General features: G+C 35.3%; 1 protein-coding gene across 1 annotated transcript in view; it reads right to left on the minus strand.

Moving 5' to 3' along the window:
- Positions 1 to 27,423, minus strand: part of LOC116761103 (phosphatidylinositol phosphatase PTPRQ-like) — a 206,463-nt gene that overhangs the window by 80,239 nt on the left and 98,801 nt on the right. Inside the window, 1 exon segment of the mRNA XM_032646871.1 lies at positions 12,065 to 12,388. Within this exon segment, the coding sequence (XP_032502762.1) occupies positions 12,065 to 12,388 (324 nt within the window).

A 27,423-nucleotide genomic window follows, 5' to 3' on the forward strand; every position in this document is an offset into this window, starting at 1 on the left:
TGTCCCCATGCTAAGTGTGTTAGCTGAAAGGTGAGTCTGGATAGACCATCATTATGCCTAGTACATATAAAAGTTTGAATGCCCCCAAGTCTATGACACTTTGATTAAGAACCATCAAATTTTGGTGTGTCTAATACTACACTTTCAGAATAAGCACATTCAAAGAGTTATTAGAAACTTTGCCTTCTGCAGATCCCTGTAAATTTTATTTAATGATGAAAAATGTTGTAGAAAATACTCTGGTTTTTAATGCATGCTGTAGTGACCTTCCTAAAGAATAAGCATAAATAAATAAATGACCTGACAGCAACTCACAAGACAAAAAATATTGAGCTCTGTACACATGTATGATTTAGATTGTCTGCACATCTATTTGAATTTAAGTTCATTTCAAGTTTATTTAAAGGTCCTTCCCTTCAGGGTACTTTAGTTTCAGGATGTGGTACACTGGACCATCAGATTCCTATCTACTGTCATCACTAAATGAAGGACTCCCATTCTTTCTCAGCTTATACAAGTATTAACAGCCTCTAGGACTGTGAGTTGCCTTAGATTCACCATACCTGAAGGAATTTGCTTTAAGTTTTAGATGTCTCTCAGGACTAAACAAAATCTAATTGGCTGGGTGGTTCGGGTGGCTTCCTTACATCTTAAATAATTCAGGGTATCAAGAGCCCTGAAGAAGTTCAGCGATTAGATTGACCATATTGATGGAGGCCAAGAGCATCTCAGGTCACATCCGACTGGTTACAATACTGCACTAATTGGCTATCCTTCACTGGTGTTGAATGTTTCCCTAGAGCCCAGTGATTTCACTGCCCAGTATGAGATACTACTGTTGGTGTATGAAATATTTCCTACCCTTTTACAAGATTTTAATTTTGTTTTACAGTTAGATTTCCCAACAGCAAGACAGTAGCACAATGGGCAACTATTACAATCATAAGAATCTGACCTATTAGACTGTTTGATGAGTACTGAGAATGATTGATGGATGCCCACAGTATTAGACTTCATTGTATGACCATTTTCTTTGATGCTGAATGAGTAATTTTCTGAGTCATTTCAGGTTAGCTTAGGTGGAAAAAAATACAAAATACAAAAAAACTCTCACTTCCAATATTAGCCATGCCAGGTAAGAATGGAAATATTCTCATATTAGTTCCACTGCTTTTAGGATCAGATAATACAACTTTTTCTAGAGTAGCATTATGTTCATAAAACAACTTTCTACAACAGTGGTTCTCAAAAATGTGGTCTTCAAACCAGCAGCATCAATATTACCTGGGAAGTTGTTAGAAAAGCAAATTCTGAGATCACACCCCTGACTTACTGAATCAGAAGACCTGGGTAGGGCCTAGCACTCCGTGTTTTAACAAGCCCTCCTGATGATTCTAATGCTCGTGGTACAAGTTTAAGAGCCACTGCTCTGTAACATCAACGTACTATTGGAAAAAGCAGTGGCACTGCTCTTCAGATCAGGTACCAATGATTAGAACTCTTGGTAACAAGGTTAGAAAGGGGGATTACTGTTTCTGTGAAGACTGGGAATGTAGTTAGTGGTGGAGGGCTTGGGAGCTGGTGATAAACATGGAAACTTGCATCCAGCTAACAGACACTCCACACACTGGTCTCCTTGTGCCTTTCATGTATTTTAATTCTGAATAAACGATGAAGAGGTTTTCTCCCTACCATCACTCCCTCTCATTCCCAAAGTTTCTAGAGTAATAACAGGTCATCATGTTCCGTAAGAACATAAGAAAACATCATCATTTCTATGGTACCTTGAAGCTATGTGCAGGAGCAACCTGGAATAATTCAGATAAGGCCATCACCATCACAGAGTGTTAGGGCTGGGATAAACATTGCTACTTCATTCTCCCATGCATTGTATGCAGGTATAATCAGGGTAAAATAACTATCAAGGGTATAATTAAAGAGAAGAGAAACTAAAAGTGTAGTTAGAGGTTATGTGTGTTAGGGCAAGTCCCATTTAATTTGTTTGGGAATGGAGATGGTTGGATCATGTATCAGAAGCTTGTACAACATCTCCAGGTCTTTCTTAGTCTCAGTTTTCAAAGCTAATAATGCCACATACTGATTATCCTTTAAGTTTCCTTTAACTGTTTGGTTTTTAGTGCTTTGCTGAAAAAGACATTCCACTTGTTCATGCAAATGGGGATTTCTAATTATTTTTATTTATATTCTGGAAAACTTGCTTAACAACCTGGCAAAAGTTTTTTGTTTTTGTTTTTTTTTGAAAATAAATATAGAGTTCACCTAATCAAACTTACAAGCTTTTGCACAGCAAAGGAAACTGTAAACAAAACAAAAAGATAACCTACAGAATGGGAGAAAATATTTGCAAATGATGCGACTGACAAGGGCTTAATTTCCAAAGCATACAAACAGCTTATACAACTCAACAACAAAAAAACAACCCAATTGAAAAATGGGCAGAAGATCTACATAGACATTTCTCCAAAGAAGAAATACAAATGGCCAATAGGCACATGAAAAGATGCTCAACATCACTAATTATTAGAGAAATGCAAATAGAAACTACAATGAGGTATCACCTCACACCGGTCAGAATGGCCATCATCAAAAATCTACAAAAAATAAATGCTGGAGAGGGTGTGGAGAAAAGGGAAACTTCCTACACTGTTGGTGGGAATGTAAGTTGTTACAGCAACTGTGGAAAACAGTATGGAGTTTCCTCAGGAAACAAAAAACAGAATTACCATATGACCCAGCACTCCCACTCCTGGCATATATCCAGACAAAACTCTAATTCAAAAAGATACCTGCACCTTTATGTTCACAGCAGCACTGTTCACAACAGTCAAGACATGGGAACAACCTAAATGTCCACTGACAGATGAATAGATAAAGAAGATGTAGTACATATATACAATGGAATACTACTCAGCCATAAAAAAGAATGAAATAATGCCATTTGCAGCAACATGGATGCAAGTAGAGATTATCATACTTAGATTATCATACTAAGTTAACTAAATCATAAAGATACCATATGATATCACTTATATATGCAATCTAAAATATGACACAAATGAACCTATCTGTGAAACAGAAGGAGACTCATGGACATAGAGAATAGACTTGTAACCACAAGCCAAGGGGGAGGGGGTTGGGGGAGGGACTGAGTGGGAGGTTGGGGTTATAGCTATTATATATGGAATGGATAAACAACAAGGTCCTACTGTATAGCACAGAGAACTATATTCAATATCCTATGATAAATCATAATGGAAAAGAATATAAAGAAGAATGTATATACAACTGAATCATTCTGCTGTACAGCAGAAATTAACACAATGTTGTAAACCAACTATACTTCAATAAAAAATTTTTTTAAAAAGAGTTGAATGCTTTATTAAATAGTTTAATTTTACATGCATTCTGTTAGTTCCTTTAAATTAGGGTTTCACCTATCTTCTCTTTGTATACTACTTAGCACCCTTCCATCTCTTAGTACTTTCATACCACCATGAGGCTTTACCCAAGTCTTTGTCAAGATCTAAGAGCACAGGCTCTAACCTAGAAAATGAGGTTCATGAATAAATCAATGTGTGTATAGTTCTTAGAACAGTACCAGCACATAATAAACACCTGATAAGCTTAGCTATTTCTGTCATTATTCTTAACTATCCAGCCAAGGAGTCTCAGCTCAGGTACTGTGCCCAACCAAAAGGTGCCCTCAACTACCAGACATAGCAATCCTATGGTTCTTCAGAAATGGGAGTTTTCCATAGTCAAATCAGAGTTCTCCCTTCTTCCTTAATAATGCAGAAGAAAACAGAGCTGAAAATTTGTTGGCCTAGGGCCTAATACTGAGGCAGGCCTGAACTGAGGTTAATGACCAGAAATCACAAAGAATGAAATGTACTTCACACTTCTTTCTAAACCAAGAGAAAGAAGATTCTCAGAAAAGTCAAAATCAATTCAATTCAACATGAAATTTGAAGTTTGAGATGAGAAAGTGGGAGAATTCATTGAATTTTTAAAAGATAAAATACAGGTAGCTATTATTGGGAGAAAGATTGTTTCTTCTTTTATTCTTTTAATAACCAGGCTTTCTAGAGGCATACTTATGTCTTTTCATGTACCTTGAATGGTTCATCTCACAAAAATCCAAATAAACTGAAAGAAACCCCGATATGGGCAATAAAAGCATATAAGATTAAAGAAAAAAAAAACCCCAGGCTTTCTATAATATTGATGATTTAAAAAATAATATAGTGATCATTCTTATCCTTTGATTTTTAGTGATTTTGCTGAAAAATACATGCTTATGTAATAGGATTTCAAAATATTTTTATTTATATTATGGAAAGCTGTTTAATAACCTGGCAAAAGCTCTTTTAAGTATACAGTTGAATGCTTTAATAGACAATTTTACATGCTTACTATTATGTTCTTTAAATTATGATTTCATGTAAATATCCTCTCTTTGTAATTATACTTAGCAACCCAAATTTATACATTGGTCTCCTTTGTTTTCTTCATGGACTATCAATCACAGTTTATTATCTCAGTTAATCATTTTGATACTATTAAAGCTTCAATCCACTCTGAAATAGGCATTTATTATTTTCTTTCATTGTCTGAAATCCTCCTCAATTTATTATGAGCAGATTTCTTTTCTACATGCAGTAATTCAAACTTATGTTAATTAATGAAAAAGAAAAAAAATTAACAATATAAAATAGACTGGGTCTTTCTCACTTTCTGAGATGGCCCACACTCCGTCTGTGGAGTGTGTTTCTCTCTAAATAAATCCACTTCTTCCCCATCACTTTGTCTCTCACTGAATTCTTTCTGCAATGCGACATCAAGAACCTGAGCTTCATTAAGTCCTGAGACCAGCTAGACCAACTCCTGCTCATTGTCAACACCGTTGGGGACATCTTCTGTGCCGTTTCTTTGCGACAACTTTTGGGGCACTAACAACTGGTTGGGAGACTACTTTGAAAGTGATAGCATCTAAAATCAAACTAAGGCCCCCACCCAGGTGGAAGGTGGTAACTTCAGGCAGAGTATAATTCCTGAAGCAACACCCTGTTACCTCACCACCAACCAATCAGAAGAAAATCTGCACACAGTGGAAGATAAGACTCTTGACACCCCTTCCCCAAATGATTAACTGCGATTAACTTCCCCTTCTCCCTTTAAAAACTTTCATGGTCAAGCAGAATCTTGGGAGTGGTTCTTGGATATGAGTCTGCCTTCTCCCCAGGTTGCTGGCCTCCTGAATAAAGCAATCTCTCCTTTACAACCAACCAACCAATAAATAAATAAATACATAAAATAAAATAAAGTAAAATAAAATAAACTGGTTTTGGGAAATAAAAGAAGCTGAACATGTCAAACATGAATGGAAACTGACCAGGAGAATTTTAATTTTGACAATAACCATGTAAATATTTGAAAGACAAGCTATAGTCAGAAAGAAAATCTGAAGAAAATTTGTACATTTTTGCAATATGGAGAATTTTGACATTGAAATACTTTCCAATTAAAGTCAAATGTCTTCCTTGAGTCCAAATGCCATATTCATTTAGTCTTAGATATTGAATAGGCATGAAGATTAGAAACATACATAAGACATGATCACCTGTCATCTCTGCCTGTAAGGAGCTCAGAGTTCGACAAGAGAGAGAGATAAACAATTATGATGTAATACGTTCAGTATTTAGAAACAATTTTTGGAAGGTGGGAGTGGAAAGAGGAATTTATAGAAGGCTTTGCAAAGGAGATATTTGGTCTCCTTTGCAAAGAAGAGGCAGTTGGTCTCCAAAAGAGGACGGAAAGGATAGTAAGAAAGAACACACATACTTTGCTCTTTCTCTGGAGCACAAAGGAGAAAGAGCAAAGTACGTGTGGGGAATATGAACAAAAATCATAAATAACCATATAGAGCATACTAAAAATATAATTTTTACACAACAGGAAAATAGAAAACTATCAGATTTTAAGCAGAGGAATAATAGATAGGTGTATTCAAAAACTAGGTTCAGGTGGAGGGTAGAGGAAATGGGAACAGAAAGACCATTTAGATATCTTTTGTAATAATCTAGGAGACAGCTGAATTTAGGGAGCCTTAACAGAGAAACATAAACAAATTCAAGAAATATTTAGAAGGGAAAGTCAGTAGGAGTTAGGTATGTACTTGGGGGTGGGAAAGGCTAAAAAGAATTAAGAATGATTCCTAGATTGCTGGCTTGAACAATCAGACGAACAATGGTACAATACACTGAAACAGGGAACACACAGGTAGGAGGAGGCTTGCAGTGGGGCAGGAACAGTGGTAATATGGGGTTTGAGATGTCTGTGGAAACCTAAGTGGTCATACCAGTAACTTCAATCTACAGGTCTAGAAGAGAGAGAGATGTCATCTTGAATTACACATTTGGGAGTCTTAGGCAACTAACTTAGAAGACTTTCAACAGCATATAATTAATTTTGCAGAAGTACAACCATCATGTCTAGAATAAATTATATTCAATTCCTTTACTGGCACCAGGATAGAGCCTATTCTAAAAACCCACTGCCACAAAATGGGCTTCTTCATGTCATGAATTATATTTTCCCATTTATTTATGGCTAACATCTCTTCTTATCATTATATAATTGCTTCTTTATAGAAAGGAGAATACCTACCTCTGTTATGATAGCTTTCACCACTCTATAAGTGCATTATACCATTTAGAATATATGAAGAAAAATAATTGAATATACAGTAACTCATCAACAATGTCTCATTTTTAAAAATGTTAAGGAGTGCTTTGCCCTCTATTTGGTTTTTCTTCTTTTTAAATCATAAAGTTGCATTCCTTGGAAGCTTCTTTGATGAGGCATGTTTTGCTGAATTTTTTTTAACCTAACAGATGTTTGGGTAGTTAAAATTCCTCATGAGTATGGTATCCCGTGGTTTTCACAACCTAAGTGTTGCCCCAGGAATTTTCCTTTCTTGCTGTCTTCCAGTCCTGGTGGTCTATAGGAGATGCACATTATGAGAGTCCCATTTCACTCCATACTAAATTTCACACCCACACTCTTTTAAAGTTGTACATTCCCTCCGCATTATAAGTACCTATTGTGCACCACAGAGATATTTAACAGCTTCCATTGTGCATTCCTCCCCCACACACAACTCAAATTGCTTTTGAGTATAAGGATAATCAGAAAAATAAGAGATGAGTAAAATAAGCTATAAGACTTTAATGTTTCAAGTTAAATATTTCTGCCATTTGTAATTTCTGTGCTTATGTTTGTATCTCTGCACACTTAGCATGAAGTACAGAGTAATGGCTATTATACAGATGATTTAAGCAGAAAAACAATTTGGTTTCAATTATCTAGATCAGAGTATGTGGGAGAAAGAAATGCTAGCTTGAGCTGACCGAATGTTGTTTCTTTTATTCACTCCAGTGTACAGTGGCAGATCTAGATTCAGAAAGTAACCCAATGTAATTCTCAGCTTGCATTCCAGCTTTGCTCCCTGCATCTTCAATTTGAGTGCTCTTCTTTATGAGCTCAGAGAGAGTTAATACAACGTATTTTCTTATTCTACAAGTCATTTGAGAACATCATATAATATTTATTATTCCAACTGGGTGGTCTTCTTCTTTGAGCTATTCAAATGTTGAATAATCTGACCTCAAACTAGCTATCAATTGCTAGGCTCCTTATCAAAGAAGCTCCAGGTTTTGATAAGAAGTTCTGGGAATAAGTGCTTGGGCACAACTTGATGCTATTAGAGTAACATGCACAAATCTGAAATAGTGATTTTATACTAAGTTATACTGTTGTTTAGTGTTTTCCATAATTCAGAGGAATCATTCATTTTCATTGTTTTATTTTCTTATAAAACAACATAACACTTTTTTGGAATCAATGACATAAAAAAACGTATTAAATTTCTTCATCCAGATTACTTTTTATGTTTGCAAAATGTCTGTCATGCTTTTCATCTTTGGTATGTAGAATCAACATCTAAGCATTACTTGCTTTCAATCTTAACAACATTACTACTCTTCAAGATTTTTGTTGCTTGACTGTTCTTATTTCTCATATTTTTATACAATATGTTAGTAGTTCACTATATATATTGTCTTGCAATAATATATGTAGTGTCTTTCTGTCTTTCATATCAAATGCCACCTCAGAGTATCTCTCCTTGGCTTAATAAATAAAACTTTTTTACCATACACTTATGAAATTCAAATACATTTATCATTAGAAAAATGTCCCTTTCATTTCTGAGACTAAATGAAGAGTGACCAACTCATTCTCATAACTTTCAAAATTAATTTATTATTACCACCCCCATATGACTACTCAGCTGAAAAGCTAATGTTTGAGAATGCCAAGAAAAATAGTAAGTCTGTTGTAACAAATTCTGAAATATATAAATCTTTTCACTTTTCTCTCTTAATCACAGTGGTAGAAAGAGGCAACTTTCCATGTATCCCCTTAAATCTTATTGATAAAGAACAGAGTAGAAAATTAGTCCTTAAGGATAAAGAACAATAAAAGGGAATAGGAGTAGCATAGAAAATCTACTTAACTACTGATAAATTTTTTTCACACCCAAGTACTCTCTGATGGAGAAGTCAAATTGTGGCAGTGAGATACCAGACCGAGAGAGAAGAAAAGTACCAGATAAAAGTCAAACTGGTACTCCATACGAAGGCACTCTTTCGATTAGTCATCAAGTAAAGATCTGGGAGCTGGGGTGAAAAAGAAGCCAAGATTATCCTCTCCATTCCATCAAGAACTAACAAATCAACCAACTAACCACCGATGGCAAAGGAACACATCCTAATAAAACTAGAAAAATAATGCTATTTATTTTTTAAAAAGCTCACACCGATTGTGAAATATTTGAAATATTCTACCATTATTCTTTTAAACTAGAATAGGCAAAGTGGAGTAGTAGGGAATTGAAAATGACCAAATTCTAGTGAGTGGGTCATAGACCTTAAAGTGGGGTTGGAAGTGGAGGGACTCCAGCGGGGGGGGCGGGGGGGGGGAAGAAATGACATTCAAGCAGAAAGACTCTCAAATTTTCAGAATAAGAATGGGGGATTCTTTAAAAATCCAACTTCCCGGGCTTCCCTGGTGGCGCAGTAGTTGACAGTCCGCCTGCCGATGCAGGGGACACAGGTTCGTGCCCCGGTCTGGGAGGATCCCACATGCCGCAGAGCGGCAGGGCCTGTGAGCCATGGCCGCTGAGCTTGCACGTCCGGAGCCTGTGCTCCGCAACGGCGGAGGCCACAACAGTGAGAGGCCCGCGTACTGCAAAAAAAAAAAAAAAAAAATCCAACTTCCCAGTTTCATTTACCAGCTTTTGAATTGGTCAGATTATATGTTGTTTTACGCTAATTGAACATCTTCCACCATCCTGTCTAGAGTACTTGAGGAAATGATACATTTAGAAATTCGAATTCCTGGCTCACTGTAGCAGGCTTCTGTCCAAGTGAGACGCTCCTAAGGAGTGGGACGGGAACCCTGAGTGGCAGCAGGTGCACAGGCATATGGTCTATTTTAATCAAAGGTAACAAATTAGCTGCCCACAGGCCAGATGTGGGCTACGGACGTTTGGTTTGAAAAACTAAATGTTTTTAAATTTTAAAAACTTGTTACAGCAAGAAATTAAGTATTTTCACATTAAAAAATCTAACTTTCCTATTTCTTTGAAAACATCCTAAGTCCTAATAGCATGACTTCTCTATAAGACAGTAATCGGACAGAGGCGAGTAGTGGTTGCCCCTGTAGATGGCACGTTCTGTTAATCTGCCAAGGTTTCCACCACTCTCAATCGCCTTACATCAGCCTGCTTCATTCATTATGGTACCTGACTGATGTCTTCAGGTAACTTCAAGTTGTCCCTGGTCACTTGTAATTTTGGTTATTCTTACTGGCTGAAGCAACTAAAATTCCAAACTTTACCTATGTTCTAATCTCTAAGCATCTGTTTCTTTCTGTTTTCTAGTCAATTAGATTATCATAGTTATTTCTTCTCAAAGTTAACAGGCTCAAAATAACCATAATTACTGACTAAACGCAACCTGGATTTGATTTTTCCATATCTTCCTTTTCTTTTTTATGGCACTATCATCCTCTCTATCCCCTGCACTGGAAAACAGTTCATTCTGCCTCCCCCATTTTAGCTTATTTAATCAAGTTTAACGCGTTCAGGAAATATTTATGGAGTGCCTACTGTTGCCAGGCACCATTCTAGCCAATAAAGAAACAGCAATGGTCAAGACACCTTCTAAAAATAAGCAAATACATATAACTAAAAAATGATCAGGTAATTATAAATTTTCATTAAGATAAGATGATATTCTAGAAAAAACTGTATGGCTCTTTTAGATTGGGTGGTCAAGGAAATTCATTCTTAGCAGGAATCATTCAAGTAGAAGTATACATTATAAAAAGCTGCTCATGCAAAGACAGACGTGGAAAAACATTCCAATCCAAACGAACAGGGCCAAGTTCTAGTACTTTCGTGTGTTCAAACAACACAAAAAATATCCAGTATGAGTGGAGGATAATGGTAAGTGGGAAAATGATTATGGATGAGGTTAGAGTGTTAGGTAAGAGCCAAGTCACATAGGGCTTTGTTAATCATGTTAAGAAATTTAAATCTTACTCCAAGAGCAATAGAAATTCACTGAAAGGCTTTAAACAAGGAAGTGACATCATCTGATTTACATTTTAAAAGGTCAGCGTGAAAGCTAAGGAGGTCAGGTTAACGCAGTGGTAGCAGTAATGAAGGATAGGACTAATATGCTGGTAATGCAAATGGAGGGATGTGTTTAGATAGCATGGTTGAAATAAATCATTGGCGGAGTAGAAGAGGAAAAGAACAGTGCCTAAATTTTCATTTTCTGCATTCGGACGATGAGACTTAGTGTTCAGACTACGTTAATTTTGAGAGGATATTAGACACACCTTCCCAATGATGTCAGTTAAATATACTGATTGGGTTCCAGGGAGCAATCAGAACTGGAAATAGATACTTGAGAATAATCACTATATAAGTAGACTTTAAAGCCATAGGACAGGATAAGGTCACTTAAGGTAAGATCTCATAGGGGTTGTGTGTTGATAAAGAAAAGGGCCAATGAAAAAGAAAAAAAAAAAAAAAAGAAAAGGGCCAAGTATATTATCTCTGAACACTCCAACACTTAGATTTTAAAAATGAGAGAGAGAGAGAGAGAGAGAATAAGCAAAAGAGACTGAGAAAGAGCTATCAGGGAGGTGAGAGAAAAACCAGAAGAGCAGATCTCACAGAAATCAAGAGTCCAAGAGCCACAAAGAAGAGAGGTTGGACGACTGTGTTGAAGGCTGAGTTGTCTGGATTCTGTCTCAAATGTTGAATTGCAGTAACAAACATTCATTGAACATTTACTATATAAACATTATGCCAGGTACTCTGGGGAATAGTAAGAAGATACACATTTGGCAACCTAAAAAATAAAACCTCTAGATCAAAGTTTATTTCACTGTTTATAAAGGTCTACAACAGCATCTATTTATCACTGAAACTCTATGTGTGTGTGTAAGCCTAAAGTCACTGAAAACATGGTAAAGCCTGGCATAAAAGCAGCAGAGCTTCCAGATATGAGGGGGAGATGTAGGCATAGATGAAGGGTACTTGATGGCTATCAGTATAGCCTAATGACAGACCACTTAGAGGATCATAATGCTTTTTGTTACAATATAAGACTCTAGGACCTTGGTACCACTCTGGGAGTTTGCGAAAAGCCCTAATAATGACTGAAATTGAATTTCAGGGATTCAATTAAGAAAAAATAAATGCTATTATGGTTAATGATGTTTAAGCAATTAGGGCGACCAGTTAATTTTAAAATATAAAACTAAAGTTACAAGAGCAATTTTTACCTATATTTTAAAGTTACAAGAGCAATCTTTACCTATATTTTGAATGATTTCTATGGAAAAATATTTAAAGAGCTATTTCTTGAATGCAGAAGTATATATACACATACAGAACAATACTTACGACCAGGCAGGGTTTGTGTAGATATCCAATTTGAAGCATCGCCATAGCCGGCATTGGTGCTGGCAGCCACTTGGAATCTATACCATCTAAATTTCTTTAAATCATATACTGTCTCTTCAGTTAGGTCAGCTTCGTAGAGGTATTGAATTTTTTGATATTCAACACATTCTTCAGATTCCCATTCTCTGCATTTTTGAGCCCGAAGTTGAGTGGTAATCTTATAATTTTGGAAGTAGCCAAAGATAGTGTCAGGTCTCATCCATGTCAATGTTGCACTAGTTGACTGAACATCAGAAAAAGCAATATTTGTGGGAGTGCTGGGAACTAAAAGTTGAAGGGAAAAAAATGGAAAACAATTGGAATTACCAAACATTGTGTGAACAGGAGGGAGAAATGGGATTTACAAATATTTCTTTACTATGCACGTAGTGGTGATCTCTTATTACAACTGCCCTTAGATTAATATCCCCACATTTAATAAGCAGAAACTTAAGGTGATGCTTCACAGAGCAATGGTCCAAAGGATTAGGGGACAAAACAGTTGTGATGTTTTTCTTCCTAATTTTGCTCCCAAATTCACTCACAATTTACTTATAAAAACTTACTTTGGTTCCTTATATAAGCACTGGTACAAAGAAAAATTGCATGCTCATATAATCCTATGTACTTTCCGAGGAAGGGTCTGAGTTTTTAATATTCAGTTCCCAAGAAAGACGTTCTTATATTTAAATGACTAGATAGACACAAACACGTCTTACATATAGTAGATGTTGATTATAAAATAACTTAAATAAACAAGATTATTAAATGAATTAATAATCTATACAATTTTATCTTGCACATATTTAAAATTAGTATAACCCTTTCTAGAACATCATCAAGCACACTGACATTAATACACAGAATAAGGTATCTGTATATCACCTACAATCACATGGTCCTACTTGGAGTCATTTATTAGATTTCGTATTAACCACTGGTTTGCTATATTCATACCATGTGTCAGGCTCTGAGGCTGGTGTTAGGAAATCAAGATACATAGGCTTATGTCTTGTTTTCAAGAAACAGTCACTTATTAGACAAGAATAATAATATAAGTGTGTTATGCTTAGAAATATAAAAGAACAATGAATTAAGTGACATGGGCACTTTTTTCATGCCTGTCCTTGTATATGTGCAAGGACCTTTTCTCAGAAGGCTGAGATAGGGAGACTGATAACAATGACTTGTATGAAAATTACACAATTCATAAAAACTATATGTTAATATGTGCAGTAAAGATAAGAAAATTAATGAGTTAGAAAATTCATTCGTAAAAAGGTCATTTATTCCTAAACATATCATATTGATTCAGATTTCAATAAATACCTAATGAGCATCTAATTTATGCCAAGTACTACTGTAGGTGCTGGGAATACAATGAACAAAATAGACAAAAGTCCCTACCCTGGTGTAATTTACATTCCAGAGGTTTATATACAACACAAGTATAAATAAGTATTATATACAGTATTTTGGATGATGATTAGTGTTATGAAAAAAATAAGAAAGGGAAAAAGGAGAAAGAGTTCAAGGATAATGAAATGAGGACAGCCCTTGGCTAAAAAAAAAAAGAAAGCGTGACTGATTAGGAGACATGAAGTTCCTGATGAAGGTGGGGAAACTAACCATGTGACTGGAGGAAGAACATTCCCAGCAGGGGGAAATGTGTGATTACAGGCCCTATGTTGGAATCATGCCTGGTATATCTGAAGAATAAAAAAGAGGCTAGCGTGGCTAGTAGGACGTGAGGTCTGAGAAGAAACACCGAAGGCTTGATTATATACGACATTGTAGAACTTTAAGACTTTCACATGAGCAGAGGAGTTACAGGCTCTGAAGTATGTTTTCACTCTAGCTACTGTGTTGAGACTAGACAAGGGAGAGAAGGATGAAAACAGGGAGAGTAATTAGTAGGCTACTGCAGTGTCAACACAAGAGATCAGGATGGCATGAGGCAGGACTGCAGCAGCAGAAATGAAAGCAAGTATTCAGATTCTGAATGTAATTTGCAGGAGAGCCGACAGGATTTGCTGCTGTGTGACATGTCAAGTATAACAGAGAGAAAGGAGTAGAAGAAAGCTTTAAGGTCTTCGGGTTGAGCAAACAGAAAGACGAAGTCACTTAACCAAGAAGGGGATGACTGAAAGAAGTAAGCTTTGGCAAGTAAGATTAAGAATTTATTTTGAGCATGTTAACTTGGAAATGCCTATCAGATACCCAGAAGGAGATGTCAAATAATAGATGGATGCATGAGTCTGGAGTTCTGTAGGGAGATCTGGACTTGAGTTAAAAATTTGGATTTCCTCTTAATTTTTTACTGAACTATCTACAGACCTATTGCTTGTAAATTTGCCTAAACCTGGAAAAGAAGAGAAAGTCTAATGCAATGGAAAACAAGTAGTAAATTACTTAAAGCCATGGGATCAGATTCAATTACTCTGTTTTCAAATACTAATATTTATCATCAAATCTTACTGTATTTAATTGAACAGTAACCTTTAAAAAGGTAGCTCTACAAACAGAACACTTATAATATGACTTACAACACACTATCTTTAGTTATGCATAAGAGCAATGAGAGAAAAAGTTATTTTAAGGAACAATTACCTTTATAGAGGAAGAAGTTTTAGAATTGACTAAAAAGTAGAGTTTCCGTAATTTATTGAAATCCTTCAGCTACTAGTTTGAATTCAGACCTCTGGGAGATAAGGCACATTTTCAAAATATTCTAACACAAAGCAGAGAAATATGACTGATTTGGGGGTTCAGGAAAAGTGTTAAGAGAAAAGGCTGCATGTGAGAGGAGATTTCACTAATAGTAAAGGTAGAGATTCAAGAAGAGGTGGGTAGTGTGATCTAAGTCAAGTTTACAGCTTATAATTGACACTGGCAATGACAAAGAGAAATAGTCTGAGGACATACTATGGCACAAGATCATAGATAGCTTCTCAGGCAATGGAAAGCTGTCAAGGTGACAGAATCAGATGTTCAGCAGTGCATTTTATCAAGTCCAGTCTGATAACTGCAAACAGGAAAAGGGACAAATTCATAGAACATTTGATTTGTTCAGCAAAGAAGAAATAAAATGATAGCAATAGGAAAGAGGTGAATTTTTAGATCTGTTTTGGTGGTAGAATCCATAGAACAGGCAAATGAATCAGAAGATCACAGAATCAGAATCTGAAGGAAACTTAGAGATCATCTTGGTCAACCTGTCTTGTTACGTCTGACCTTTATGGAGGCAGATGTCCCCCAAGAATTTTGGTACCTACACCCCTTCCAGTTTTTCAACCAAACGCTGATAGGTACTGATGCAAAAAAAAATTTTGCAGCTGTAATTAAGAATTCAAATCAGTTTACTTTAAAATAAGGAGAGATAATCCAGTGGGCCTGATTTATAATGAGTCCTTTAAAAGTAGAGAGTTTTCTTTGGGTAGTTACAAAAGAGGAAGTTAAGTATTCTAAGCAAGAGATTAGATTCAATGTACAAACATTTCTCCACTGCTGGCTTTGAAGAAGGAAGGGGCCACCAGGACATATTTAGGAGCTGAGGACAGCCCTTGGCTAAAAGCCAACCAGGAATTGGGGATCTCAGTCCTAGAACTGTAAGAAACTGAATTCTGCTGCAACCATGTGAGCTTGGACGAGGACCTGTACTCCACATGAGAACACAGCCCATGGATAACTTGATTTGACCTTGTGAGACTCTGAGTAGAGAATCCAGGCACAGCATACCCAGACTCTGACCTACAGAGCTGTGCTCTAATAAATGGGTGCTTTTTTTTTTTGTGGTACACGGGCCTCTCACTGTTGTGGCCTCTCCCGTGGCGGAGCACAGGCTCCGGACGCGCAGGCCCAGCGGCCATGGCTCATGGGCCCAGCCGCTCCGCGGCATGTGGTATCTTCCCAGACCGGGGCACAAACCCGTGTCCCCTGCATCGGCAGGCGGACTCTCAACCACTGCGCCACCAGGGAAGCCCAATGGGTGTTGTTTTAAGTCACTAAGTTTGTGATAATTCATGACACAGCAATAGAAAACTAATATAATACAACTTCACTCTGCCAAATGACCAATCTCTACTTATCTAGCTTGTTCTTAAATATACAGAGCAAAATCTTGAGGGGCTTTATTTTAAAATTGATTTCCAGATCACTCTATTAGTTTGTACAGCCTTCATTATTTTGAACAGATATCTACCTTCCTATAAATCCTAATTCTACACTGAACACCCACCTCGAATAGTCCTAATCCTATTTTCCTCTCCACTTTACTCCAACATTTATACCGAAGAACTAGAAAGGTTTTTATTCTGCATTCATATTAATAAAAAAGATTGAGCAATTACTCCAAAATATATGTTTATTTACATATTATATACATATATGAATGCCAACCATAATTAGATTATGTCTCTGAAGGTCTAGATTAATTCTTGGAACACAAGAGGCATTTAATAAATATTTTTGAAAGTAGGAACAAATGAATAAGAGGGTATAACAGGAGACTTGATTTAGATAGATGGTCAGGAAAGGTTTTCCTGATGAATTATAATTTAATCAGAGATCTGACAGATAAGATGTAACTTCCCAGGGGAAAAGCATCAGGGTGTAAGACTCTGAGGAAGAGAATATGGCACATTGGAAACACGTAAAGAAGGCTGCTACATCCACAAGGAGATGAAGAGGAAGACAGAAGGTTGGAGATGTAGGCCAGAATCAGATAATGTTGAGCCTTGCAGTCTGGATTCAAGATTTTTAGTTTTATCCTAAGTGCAGTGGGAATACTTGATAAGTTTTATATTGACTTTTCATTTGCATTAAAACCATAGACAAGGGCTTCCCTGGTGGCACAGTGGTTAAGAATCCACTTGCCAACGCAGGGAACACAGGTTCGATCCCTGGTCCGGGAAGATCCCACATGCCGCAGAGCAACTAAGCCCGTGTGCACAACTACCAAGCCTGCGCTCTAGAGCCCACGAGCCACAACTACTGAGCCCACATGCCACAATGACTGAAGCCCACGCACCTAGAGCCTGTGTTCTGCGACAAGAAGCCATCACAGTGAGAAGCCCGCGCACCACAACGAAGAGTAACCCCCACTCGCCACTAGAGAAAGCCCGCGCATGCAGCAATGAAGACCCAACGCAGCCAAAAATAAATAAAATAAATAAAACCATAGACTCTGCTCTTCCCCATGAGAGCAAGGGACTGTGGTCCAGACGTTTCCCTTTCTTTCCAGTCCATCACTAACTACCCCTTTCATGTTTCAATTTCCTTTACCTAGGGTTTACTAAGCAACTAAAGGTGGAAGGAAAAAAGGATGCATTAGCTATTCAATGAACTGGAGAAGGTAGAGGAGGCTACCCTTTCCCCATATTTCATCAGGGGGGATGACTAGATGCCCATGGCTCTCTAACCAACTTTTTTAATACCCTCCAGTGTTTAGATTTCAGGAAAGAAAACTAATGGCAAAGTTTGTTGCACAGTAAAAAATTTTCAGCAGATTAATATTTGTCCACAGACTCCACTATTCTCCAAATAAGTGTTACAGAGAAGAAGAGGTCTAAATAGGACAGTACTTTAACTTGACAAAGAAACAAGATCCATACAAGAGTTATTTTTAACCTGGCTAAAGGAAGGGTAACAATAATTGCAATTGCTTTCCATGTGACAAGCACAGGGATGGGCCTTGCACGGGACACCCAGAGTCTGGCACGTATGGGCACTCAGTGAGTGTTGATTATATGAATAAATCATGGCTCATGAAACAGTCCTTTGGTTTCATGCAATACAAAATTTTGTCCACATTTTTCACTCAAGTGTATTTATAAAGATGAACAAGAAATAAATCTAATGAGGCCAAATATGTATAACTTGTAGACAATATTTTTCAACAAGGCTACCTCAGACGCACACAAAAATGACCAGCAGTATGTAGGCCTCATTTATATCCAGCATCTTCTCTTTTGATGAACCGTGTGTTGAACTAGACTATTTCAAGGCAACCGCCCTATTGAATTACAGATACAAAAAGGATTACACTCATTTTAGCATGGAGAATCAGATTTCCATTCTTTAAGAATGACTAAAAACCTCAAACTTTTTCTATCCACAGATGGTACTCATTTGAACACATCATTCCATGCTTCCTGGAATAATCATGCAGCTTGTTTAGATTTTCTAAACATGACTGAACTGTGATGAAGCGATCAACATTCTCTGCCAAGGTATTCCGTAAATTACATTTTTATTCATAAATTATTCTTACCGGCGATATACTTTCATCATGGTTGAATTGAAAGTCTGTAGATCTACCTATACAAGTAAAAATTTGTTACACTTTAAAGGCATGTCAGTTTTTAGTGATTATTTAGTATATTTCACTTAGAAGATGAAAATGTGTATAAAATGTAATTATTCTCTAAACTTCTGAATATCAATTATAAGAAGTTGCCAACCTCTTATGATAGGATGGTAGTTTGTACTGACTTCTCACTGACCTGGTTAAGTATACTAACATGGAAGACCAAGTTTCCTTAAATCTTTAGTCATGACTATATACATGTATCTTCAGGCAAAGATATACTCTCTTTTAAGCAAAACAGGTGTCCGAAAAATATATAAATACTTATAAAAGTTACAAAAGTATCAACACAATCTTTCCTAGTTTATTAAGAATATTTTTGTCTCTACTAATTTTTAACAAACTACAAAACACAAGGTACAAATATATGATCTGAACATACACAAACAAAAGTACAGTTTACTAACACTAACATAATATGGATCAATATAAACATAGAAATGCCTGAAAAGTCGGATGCAAAGAATATTTCCCAAACCAGATATACATTTTGCACTAACCTGAATTTAATCAATATCATTTACTAGACATTCAGATTGAGTGGTATTGGCAAGTTGTAAGTCTTAGGGTATAAGCCCTTCTTCATACATATATAAAAGTAATTTAGCTAATAGAAACTATCACAAATAGGTGATGCCAGGAGGAAGGCTCCATGGAAGGAGAAGATCTGTGAGCTACAACTTAAAGGAACAACTGATGATTAGTACAGGTGAGGAAGAAATAATGTTTTAAGTACATTAATATAGGGAGAGATACATAAATGGCAACAAGATGTTTGTCATGGTCTGGAAAGTATACCAGACTGGAGAAAAGAAAGTCTAAGGAAGTCATAAGAAAAAAGTTGTGGGCGGTGTAATATCAAGTGTGGTGCTACTGAAGGGCACTGAACGTTTGAGAGATGAATTTAGATGACTACTGCAGAACACAGAGAACAACCGACAGATTCACCGGTAAAGTATAAACTTAAAGAAAATCCTGAGCCTCCATATGGCTAGTCATTAGCAAACAGTAAACGTGATAGAAACTGGTTAGATACTGTATATATGCAGTACGATGTAGACTACAGTAATAAAGAATAATTAGGAATAGAGCTAAAAGGCCAAAGAATACTGGCAAAAATGTGATGATTTATTGGGCAGAGAAAAAAATAGGAGTAAAGAAATGGAATCAACCCAGCAATTAGGTTAATAGATCAAATGTACATTGTACACGTCCTAGAAGTAGGCTATGATTTGGCTCTGACGTTACAGAAGATAATACAAAGGAAAAAATTAAGACTGTAAATCTCTGTGACCATAAATAAAGACAAATTAAATAAGCAAGAAACATGAAATAAACTCTGGTATTGAGATCAAACGTAGATTTCTCCCCCAGAAAAGCACATAAACAATACCATGTAATTTAATAAACAGCGTCCTCAACAACATCCTTACATAGTAAATTCTAAGTATGTTTAACTTGGCTCTTTCTTATAATGTCTCTCAATATGGGTGGGCGGAATAATTATCAAACGCATTTTTGTAAAACTGTTTCTTTATAAGTTCTAATTATTCAGTTCAGGTATACTTCTCTCTGTCGGTCTGGCTTAATTCAGAGATAGATTTTGGAGTAGCTGAAGCAAAACTTACCAAAATAGGCTACATAAACATGATTTTAGGTGATACTACAAAGCTGAGAATATGGAATGACACACTTATTAGTATGCCAAATTAAGTCATTTTAAAATATCCCATCTGCATGTCTTTCATGCTTGAGAAAATATCTATAAACAGAACTAAAGTTTTCTAAAATAATTTTTAAGTATCTGTCACAGTGCATGTATAGATGGACAATTGGGGACCCAAAATTCTATGGACCACAGCTATAACAATATTAGTTATTAATCCAAAAATTATTGAAACATAACTTATTTATAAAAATATCTCAGTAAAACTTCTGGGGAAAATGTCACTTTTTCTTGGAGAACTCAACAAGGAAAATGATGAAACATATTCTATTTGGAGACAAAGTGAGTTGATTTGTTTTATAGAGTCATTAATTTGACAGCTCTATATAGCAAGTCATCTCCTGAGAATACCTATCAAAAATGACAACTTTGTTTTGAAATAGTTCATCACAAGCAGTTCTTAGGGGAATAATTATATAGCAGAATTAATCATCTATTAAGACCACTCCTATAACACCTGGAGACTAAATTGAACCATTGACATTGATGAAACAATGAGAAAGATATACGGGTTAGTGATAATGTGCTTGAGGATGGATATGAGTAAATAAAATGCTAGTTTCATATCTTGTTAGCATGAATAAATAGAGCTGTTTTGGGAGAAGCTTAGGTTAGAGTAAAAGGTAGGGGAAAACAATTTGGGATAAATATGTATACATAAGCTTTGAAACCATGAGAGTGAATGAACATATAAGGGGGTGGTATTTATAGTATCAGAAAAGCAGGCGATAAAAAAAACAAACTGGGTCTCTGTCAAGTCAATAGTCAATCCAGGGTAAATTATCAATAAAATAGGAAAAAGAGATCATAAGAAACTCACATAAGCCAATAATGTTTGGCACACATTGGTACTTAAGAAATATTTGTTTAACAAATGAATGAATAAATGAACAAACTAATGGATGGATACATGGATGCATGGATGAATGCATGGATTTCAAGAAGAAAATATCACCAATGTTGACTGATGAACAAGTGTCACCAATGCTGATTATAATCAAATGCTGCTTAAAACCATTCTTTTCTAAAAATTGGCTGTACAGAAAACCTTGATAGAGTAAAGTATACAAAAGGAGTCCTGGATGTAAGTTTGGGGAAAGCTCTACAGGACAGGAGAATTTGGATTTTTCAAGGATTCCATAAGAGAAAGAGAGAGACAGAGAGACAGAGAGACAGAGGAGGGGGGGGGGAGGGAGGAAGGGAGGGAGGGAGGGAGGGAGAATACAAGGAAAGAAGGAAAGATGTAAGCAGAAACAATCAATAGAGGAGAAAGGATCAAAGGATAGAGACTGGAGGCACTGTGAAATAATGTAGCCAGTAGAAACATTCCAGATTGCCAAAATATTTTTAAGAACAAAAATACTGTTTAATTTAAAGTCATGTATATTATTGCAGTGTAAACCCTTCCTCTATGTACTCACAAAATGTTTGGTAAGGCTATTATACATAAAAGTGCACAGTGTGATTAGAACTGTCAAAATCGTGCAAAAAAATTTTGCTGCAGTAGTCAAAAATTTATGTAAAAATATTCCATTATCCAAACCTGATAAGTTTGAGGGATGTTCTGATGATGCCAGAATAGCTTGTGTCACACTAATCCTTCTGCAGATAACAGCTATAAACTCTGTGGCGGAGGGAGGGACAGCTTCTGGCTTGTGGTGTCAGGGAATGGGATGCAGGATTGCCAGAGTAGTTCAAAAAGGAAGAAACCACAAAGGCGTTAGACCCAAAATTACAGTTCTAAATTTCCTGAAAATCCTTGGCCAATCTCATAATTATGGAAGTATGAAGGACATGCCAAGAAGCAAAGTGGAAGGCAACAGATGAAAAACTTACTAGAAATTTTAGTTGCTTCCCAATGCAGAGGAGATAAAATTCAGAATTTGAATCCCACCAAAGTAAGGAATTGGTAAACAGCAGGCTTCATTTTAAAATCCCAAAAGGGCCATACATTTACTTTGCTCTATGTCCCAGGATTAAGGAATTCTCTCTACAAATAAGGTTGAAACCAAAATCAAACATTCACAAAACTATAATTCAGTAATTTAATGGCCTATTTGAATAAAAAGCCAACACCCTTCAAAAGAAGATACCAAAATCCAGAGTTTCTGCACAATGTCACAAACAATATCCAATATAAGTTTAAAAATTTCTAGGCAGGGCTTCCCTGGTGGCACAGTGGTTGAGAATCTGCCTGCTAATGCAGGGAACACGGGTTTGAGCCCTGGTCTGGGAGGATCCCACATGCCGCGGAGCAACTAGGCCAGTGAGCCACAACTACTGAGCCTGCGCGTCTGGAGCCTGTGCTCCGCAACAAGAGAGGCCGCCATAGTGAGAGGCCCGTGCACCGCGATGAAGAGTGGCCTCTGCTTGCCACAACTAGAGAAAACCCTCACACAGAAACGAAGACGCAACACAGCAAAAATAAATAATTAATAAACTCCACCCCCAACATCTAAAAAAAAAAAAAAAAATTTCTAGTCAGGCAGGAAAATTACTTGACTTGTAGTCAGGAGGAAAAAGTGTTCAACAGAAAGAGATCACAGGATAATGCAGGTGTTATGAAGTAGTAGAAAATTAATTTAAAGAAGCCATTATAAATATTTTATTTGACTTAATGGAAAACAAAGCAAATGGGGAATTTCAGCAGAGAAATGGAAGTAAGGAAACAGAACTAAAGGGAAATTCTAGAATTTAAAAGTATAATACCTGACATGATATTGGATTTGTTTAACACCAGATTAAAGATGGCAGAATACAGTCAATGAACATCATGTCACATCAATAGAACTCCAATCTACAGAATAAAGGAAGAAACGTGAAAAAATTTAATAAAGCCTCAGTCACTTAAGAGGTATGGAATTAGAGTCCCAGAAGAAAAGAAGATGGCAGAAAAATAATTTAAAAAATAATGGCCCAAAATTTCTCAAATTTTAGAAAAATATTAATTTACCAATACAAAAAACTAAATGAACCCACAGCAAAATAAATGAAACAAAACCCACACTAGCCATATTATTGTAAAACTGCTTAAAAGTAAGATAAAAAAAAACTTGAAAAGTATCCCCCAAATAACATTTCATACACAAGAGCTAATGATAAAAATGGTGGTTGACATCTCATCAGAAATAATGAGTACTAGAAGACAAAGGAATTACATCTTTAAAGAGACAAATATTGGGTGGGAGAACTATCAACCCAGAATCTTATATCCACAGAAAAAGACCCTCAAAAGTGAAAACAAAATAAATCTATTTCCAAATAAATAAAATCTGAGAGAATTTGATGCTAGCATACCTGCACTAGGAGAAATTCTAAAGTGAGTTCTTTAGTTGAAAGGGAAATATTAGCTGTAATTAGCTGTAACTCATAACTACTGGAATAGAAGAACACCAATAATGGTAATTATATGGGAAATACATGGTCTTTTCTTAATTTATGTAAATGTCTACTGGCTCTGTAAGTAAAAATAATACCACAAATTGTGGGATTTACAATGTAAATATATGTAAATCATTTAAAATATATAGATGTCAAATGTATGACAAAATATAGGAATTGTACTTTTGCAAAGTTCATATATTTTATGTGAAGTTGTAGAATATTAATTTAAATACAATAAACTAAGGAATTATATTGTAATCCCTTGATCGACCACAAAAAATAATGACAAGGAAGCATAGATAAAAATCCTATAAAGAAATTAAAACAGAAAGCTAAAACCATCCAATTAACCCAAAGGAAGGCAATAAAGAAAGAACAGAGGAACTAAAAAAGAGCTAGAAAACAAATAGCAAATAGAACTAAACTCAACTAACTTAATAATGACTTTAAACATAAATAGATTAAATGCTCCATTTAGAAGACAGAGATTGTCAAGTAAGATAAAAATAAAAGACTCAATTATATGCTGCCCACAAGAGACATAATTTGTCCACCAGACACACAAATTAAATATGATACAAATAATTCAAAAGTAAAGATAGAAAAAAGCATACAAAGCAAACCATAAACTAAAGAGCATGTGCCTATATTAATACCAGACTAAAGAATCTTTAAGACAAGGAATGATCTAAAGATAAAAGAGACAGTTTATAATGATTAATGGATCAGTTAGGAAGTTATAACAATTATAATATGTGTGTTTAATAAAAAACTTTGAAGTACATGAACCAAATACTGACAGACTTGAAGAAATAGACAAATCCACAATATATGTGGATATTTTAATATTTCCTTATCAATAATATATCGAATAATTTTTGTTGAAAAGTGGTAAGAATACAGATTTGCAAAACATTATCACACTGAATTAATACATAGAACATTATGGACAACAACTGAAGAATAGACATTATTTCAAGTGTGCATGGAAGAATATTCAACAAGATAAATTATATGCTGAGCCACAGAAACTGTCCCAACTAATTTTTAAAAATTAAGTGTTACAGACATATTCTCTAACAATAATGGCAATAAATGAAAAATTGATGACATGTGGATATCTAGATAAGTCCCAAATATTAGAAATTAAATATATTTTTAAATAACCATGGCTCAAAGGAGAAATTTCAAAGGAAATTAGAGAATATTTTTATCAAAAGTAAGAAGTCAAAATTTGTGATATATAATTAGGAGATTTATAGCTGTAAATGATTATATTTGAAAAGAAGAAAGGCTTAAAATCATTATGTAAAGTAAAATAAACTAGCTACAAGAAATAAATACTGCAAGATCTCACTTATGTATGGACTCTAAAAAAGTCAAACTCATGGAAACAGAATAGAACAGTGATTGCCAGGGGCCGGGGGAGTGGAGGGGAGATAGTGGGATGTTTGTCAAAGGGTACAACTTTCAGTTATATGAATAAGTTATATGAAAAAGCTAATGTACGGCATGGTGACTATAGTTAATAATGATGTATCAATATTACATACTTGAAATGTGTTAAGAGAGTAGATCTTAAGTGTTCTCACCACACACAAACAAAAGGTAAATATGTGAGGTGATGGACAGGTTAATTAGCTTGATTGGGGGAATCATTTCACAATGTATACATGTATCAAAGCACTGCACTGTATACCTTAAATATATGCAATGTTTATTCGTGAATCATACCTCAATAAAGCTGGGGAAAAAAGACAGAAAGAAAATTAGGATAAAAATACAGAAAAAAAGAGCATATTAAAAGCAGAATATTTAGAAGGAAGAAAATAATAAAGATCAGGACTCAGTGAAATAGAAAATAGATAAATAAAAGAGAATATTAACAAATTCAAAAATTAGTTTTTCAGAAAAATTAATAAAATTTGTAAACACTTGTCAAGCCATATATAAAAGTATAGTGCATCTGATCAAGTGTGGTCTATCCCAGGAAGGTAAATTTCACTTAATATTAAAAAAGCGAATCATATAATTTACCACAGTAACAGAATAAAAGAGAAAAAGCATTCAATCATGGGCATCTACAGATATCCTACAGCACACATCATACAAAATAGTGAAGGATGGATGCTTCCCCTTTTGATTGGGAACAATACAAGGATGTCTGCTTTTACTACTTCTATTTAATATAGTACCAGAGAGTCTAGCCAGTGCAATATGGTAAGGGGAAAAAGTCACAGGCTTTAGAAAGAAAGAGATAAAAATTACCCTAATTGTAGATGAAGTGACATTTATAAATGTAGAAAATTCTAAAGCAATATATAACAAAACCCTTCTCGGACTAATAAGCAAATTCAGCAGTTGTAGGATACAATACCAATAAACAAAATCAACTGCATTTCTAGATTCTACATCAAACAACTGGCGACTAAAATTAAAACGTTAAATAGGAATAATTTTAACAAAAGACATGTAAAATTCATTTGCTGAAAACTACAAAGCACTGCTGAAAGGAATTAGAGTCTAAAAATAGAGACATATACCATGTTCATGGACCAGATAACTCAATATTAAGATGGCATTTCTCCCTACATGCATGAATAGATTAAATGCAATCCCAATGAAAATGCCACAGGGTTTTTTTGGTAAAAATCAACAAGGTGATTCTAATAATAAAATTTATATGGAAATACAAAGAACTAAAATAGCTAAAACAACCTTGAAAAAGAACACATTTGTAGAATCTACACTACCTGATTTCAAGATTTGTTATAAAACTGTAGTAATCAACACAGTGTGGTATTCATAAAGGTATACAAATCAATGGAAGAGAATATATTCCAGAAAGAGATACAAGTGCATAGGGTCAACTGATTTTTGACAAAGCTACCAAGGTAATTCAGTAGGGAAAAGGAAAGTCTTTTAAAAAGTTTTGGAAAAATTGAATGAATATATTGAAAAGGAGCTTTAAATCATATCTCATACTATACACATACACAAAATTTGAGATGAATTATGGATATAAATATAAAAGCTAAAACTGCAAAATTTCTAGTATAAAAGACAGGATAATATCTTCATGATCTTGAAGTAGACAATATTTCTTAGGACACAAAATGTACTAATGTGAAATTAAAAATTGCTAATTTGGATTTCATCAAAATTAAAATAATCTGCTCGTCCAAAGGTACCATTAAGGAAATAGAAAATCAAGCCATTGACTAATAAGAGACAATATTTGTTATATATACATCTAATAAAGGACTTGTATTCAAAATATATAAAGAGTTCCTGTAACTCAACACCAAAAAGAAAAGCAACTTAATACAAAATGGGCTAAAGACTTGAACGAAAACCTGTCAAAAATGACAGAACAATCCTCACGTTGCATGTTCTAATATGCTTGAATTTCTGTTTTTATGGTTTAATTAAATAACACCTGTCTGCCCAAAACAGGGGTTAAACTTTGTTACCTTTATATATTAACTATGAGTTCTTGTATAAAGTACTTCACTGCTAGCTCTCCTGTCCACAAAATTGCTACCAACAAAGACCTACTGTATAGCACAGGAAACTCTACTCAATATTCTGCACAACCTAATTGGGAAAAGAATTTTAAAAAGAATAGATACATGTATATGTATAACTGAATCACTTTGTCGTACACCTGAAACTAACACAACATTGTTAATTGTACGCCAATATAAAATAAAAAGTTTAAAACAAATAAATAAAAAATGATTTGGTTTCACACACAAACAGATGTACATCATAATCAGAGACCAATAATATCATTTCTTTTGAAACCTATCATTGATTGGTCACTGTGCATCTGTTATTTAG

This window comes from Phocoena sinus, chromosome 10 (assembly GCF_008692025.1).
Source record: "Phocoena sinus isolate mPhoSin1 chromosome 10, mPhoSin1.pri, whole genome shotgun sequence".
NCBI classification, from domain to species: domain Eukaryota; kingdom Metazoa; phylum Chordata; class Mammalia; order Artiodactyla; family Phocoenidae; genus Phocoena; species Phocoena sinus.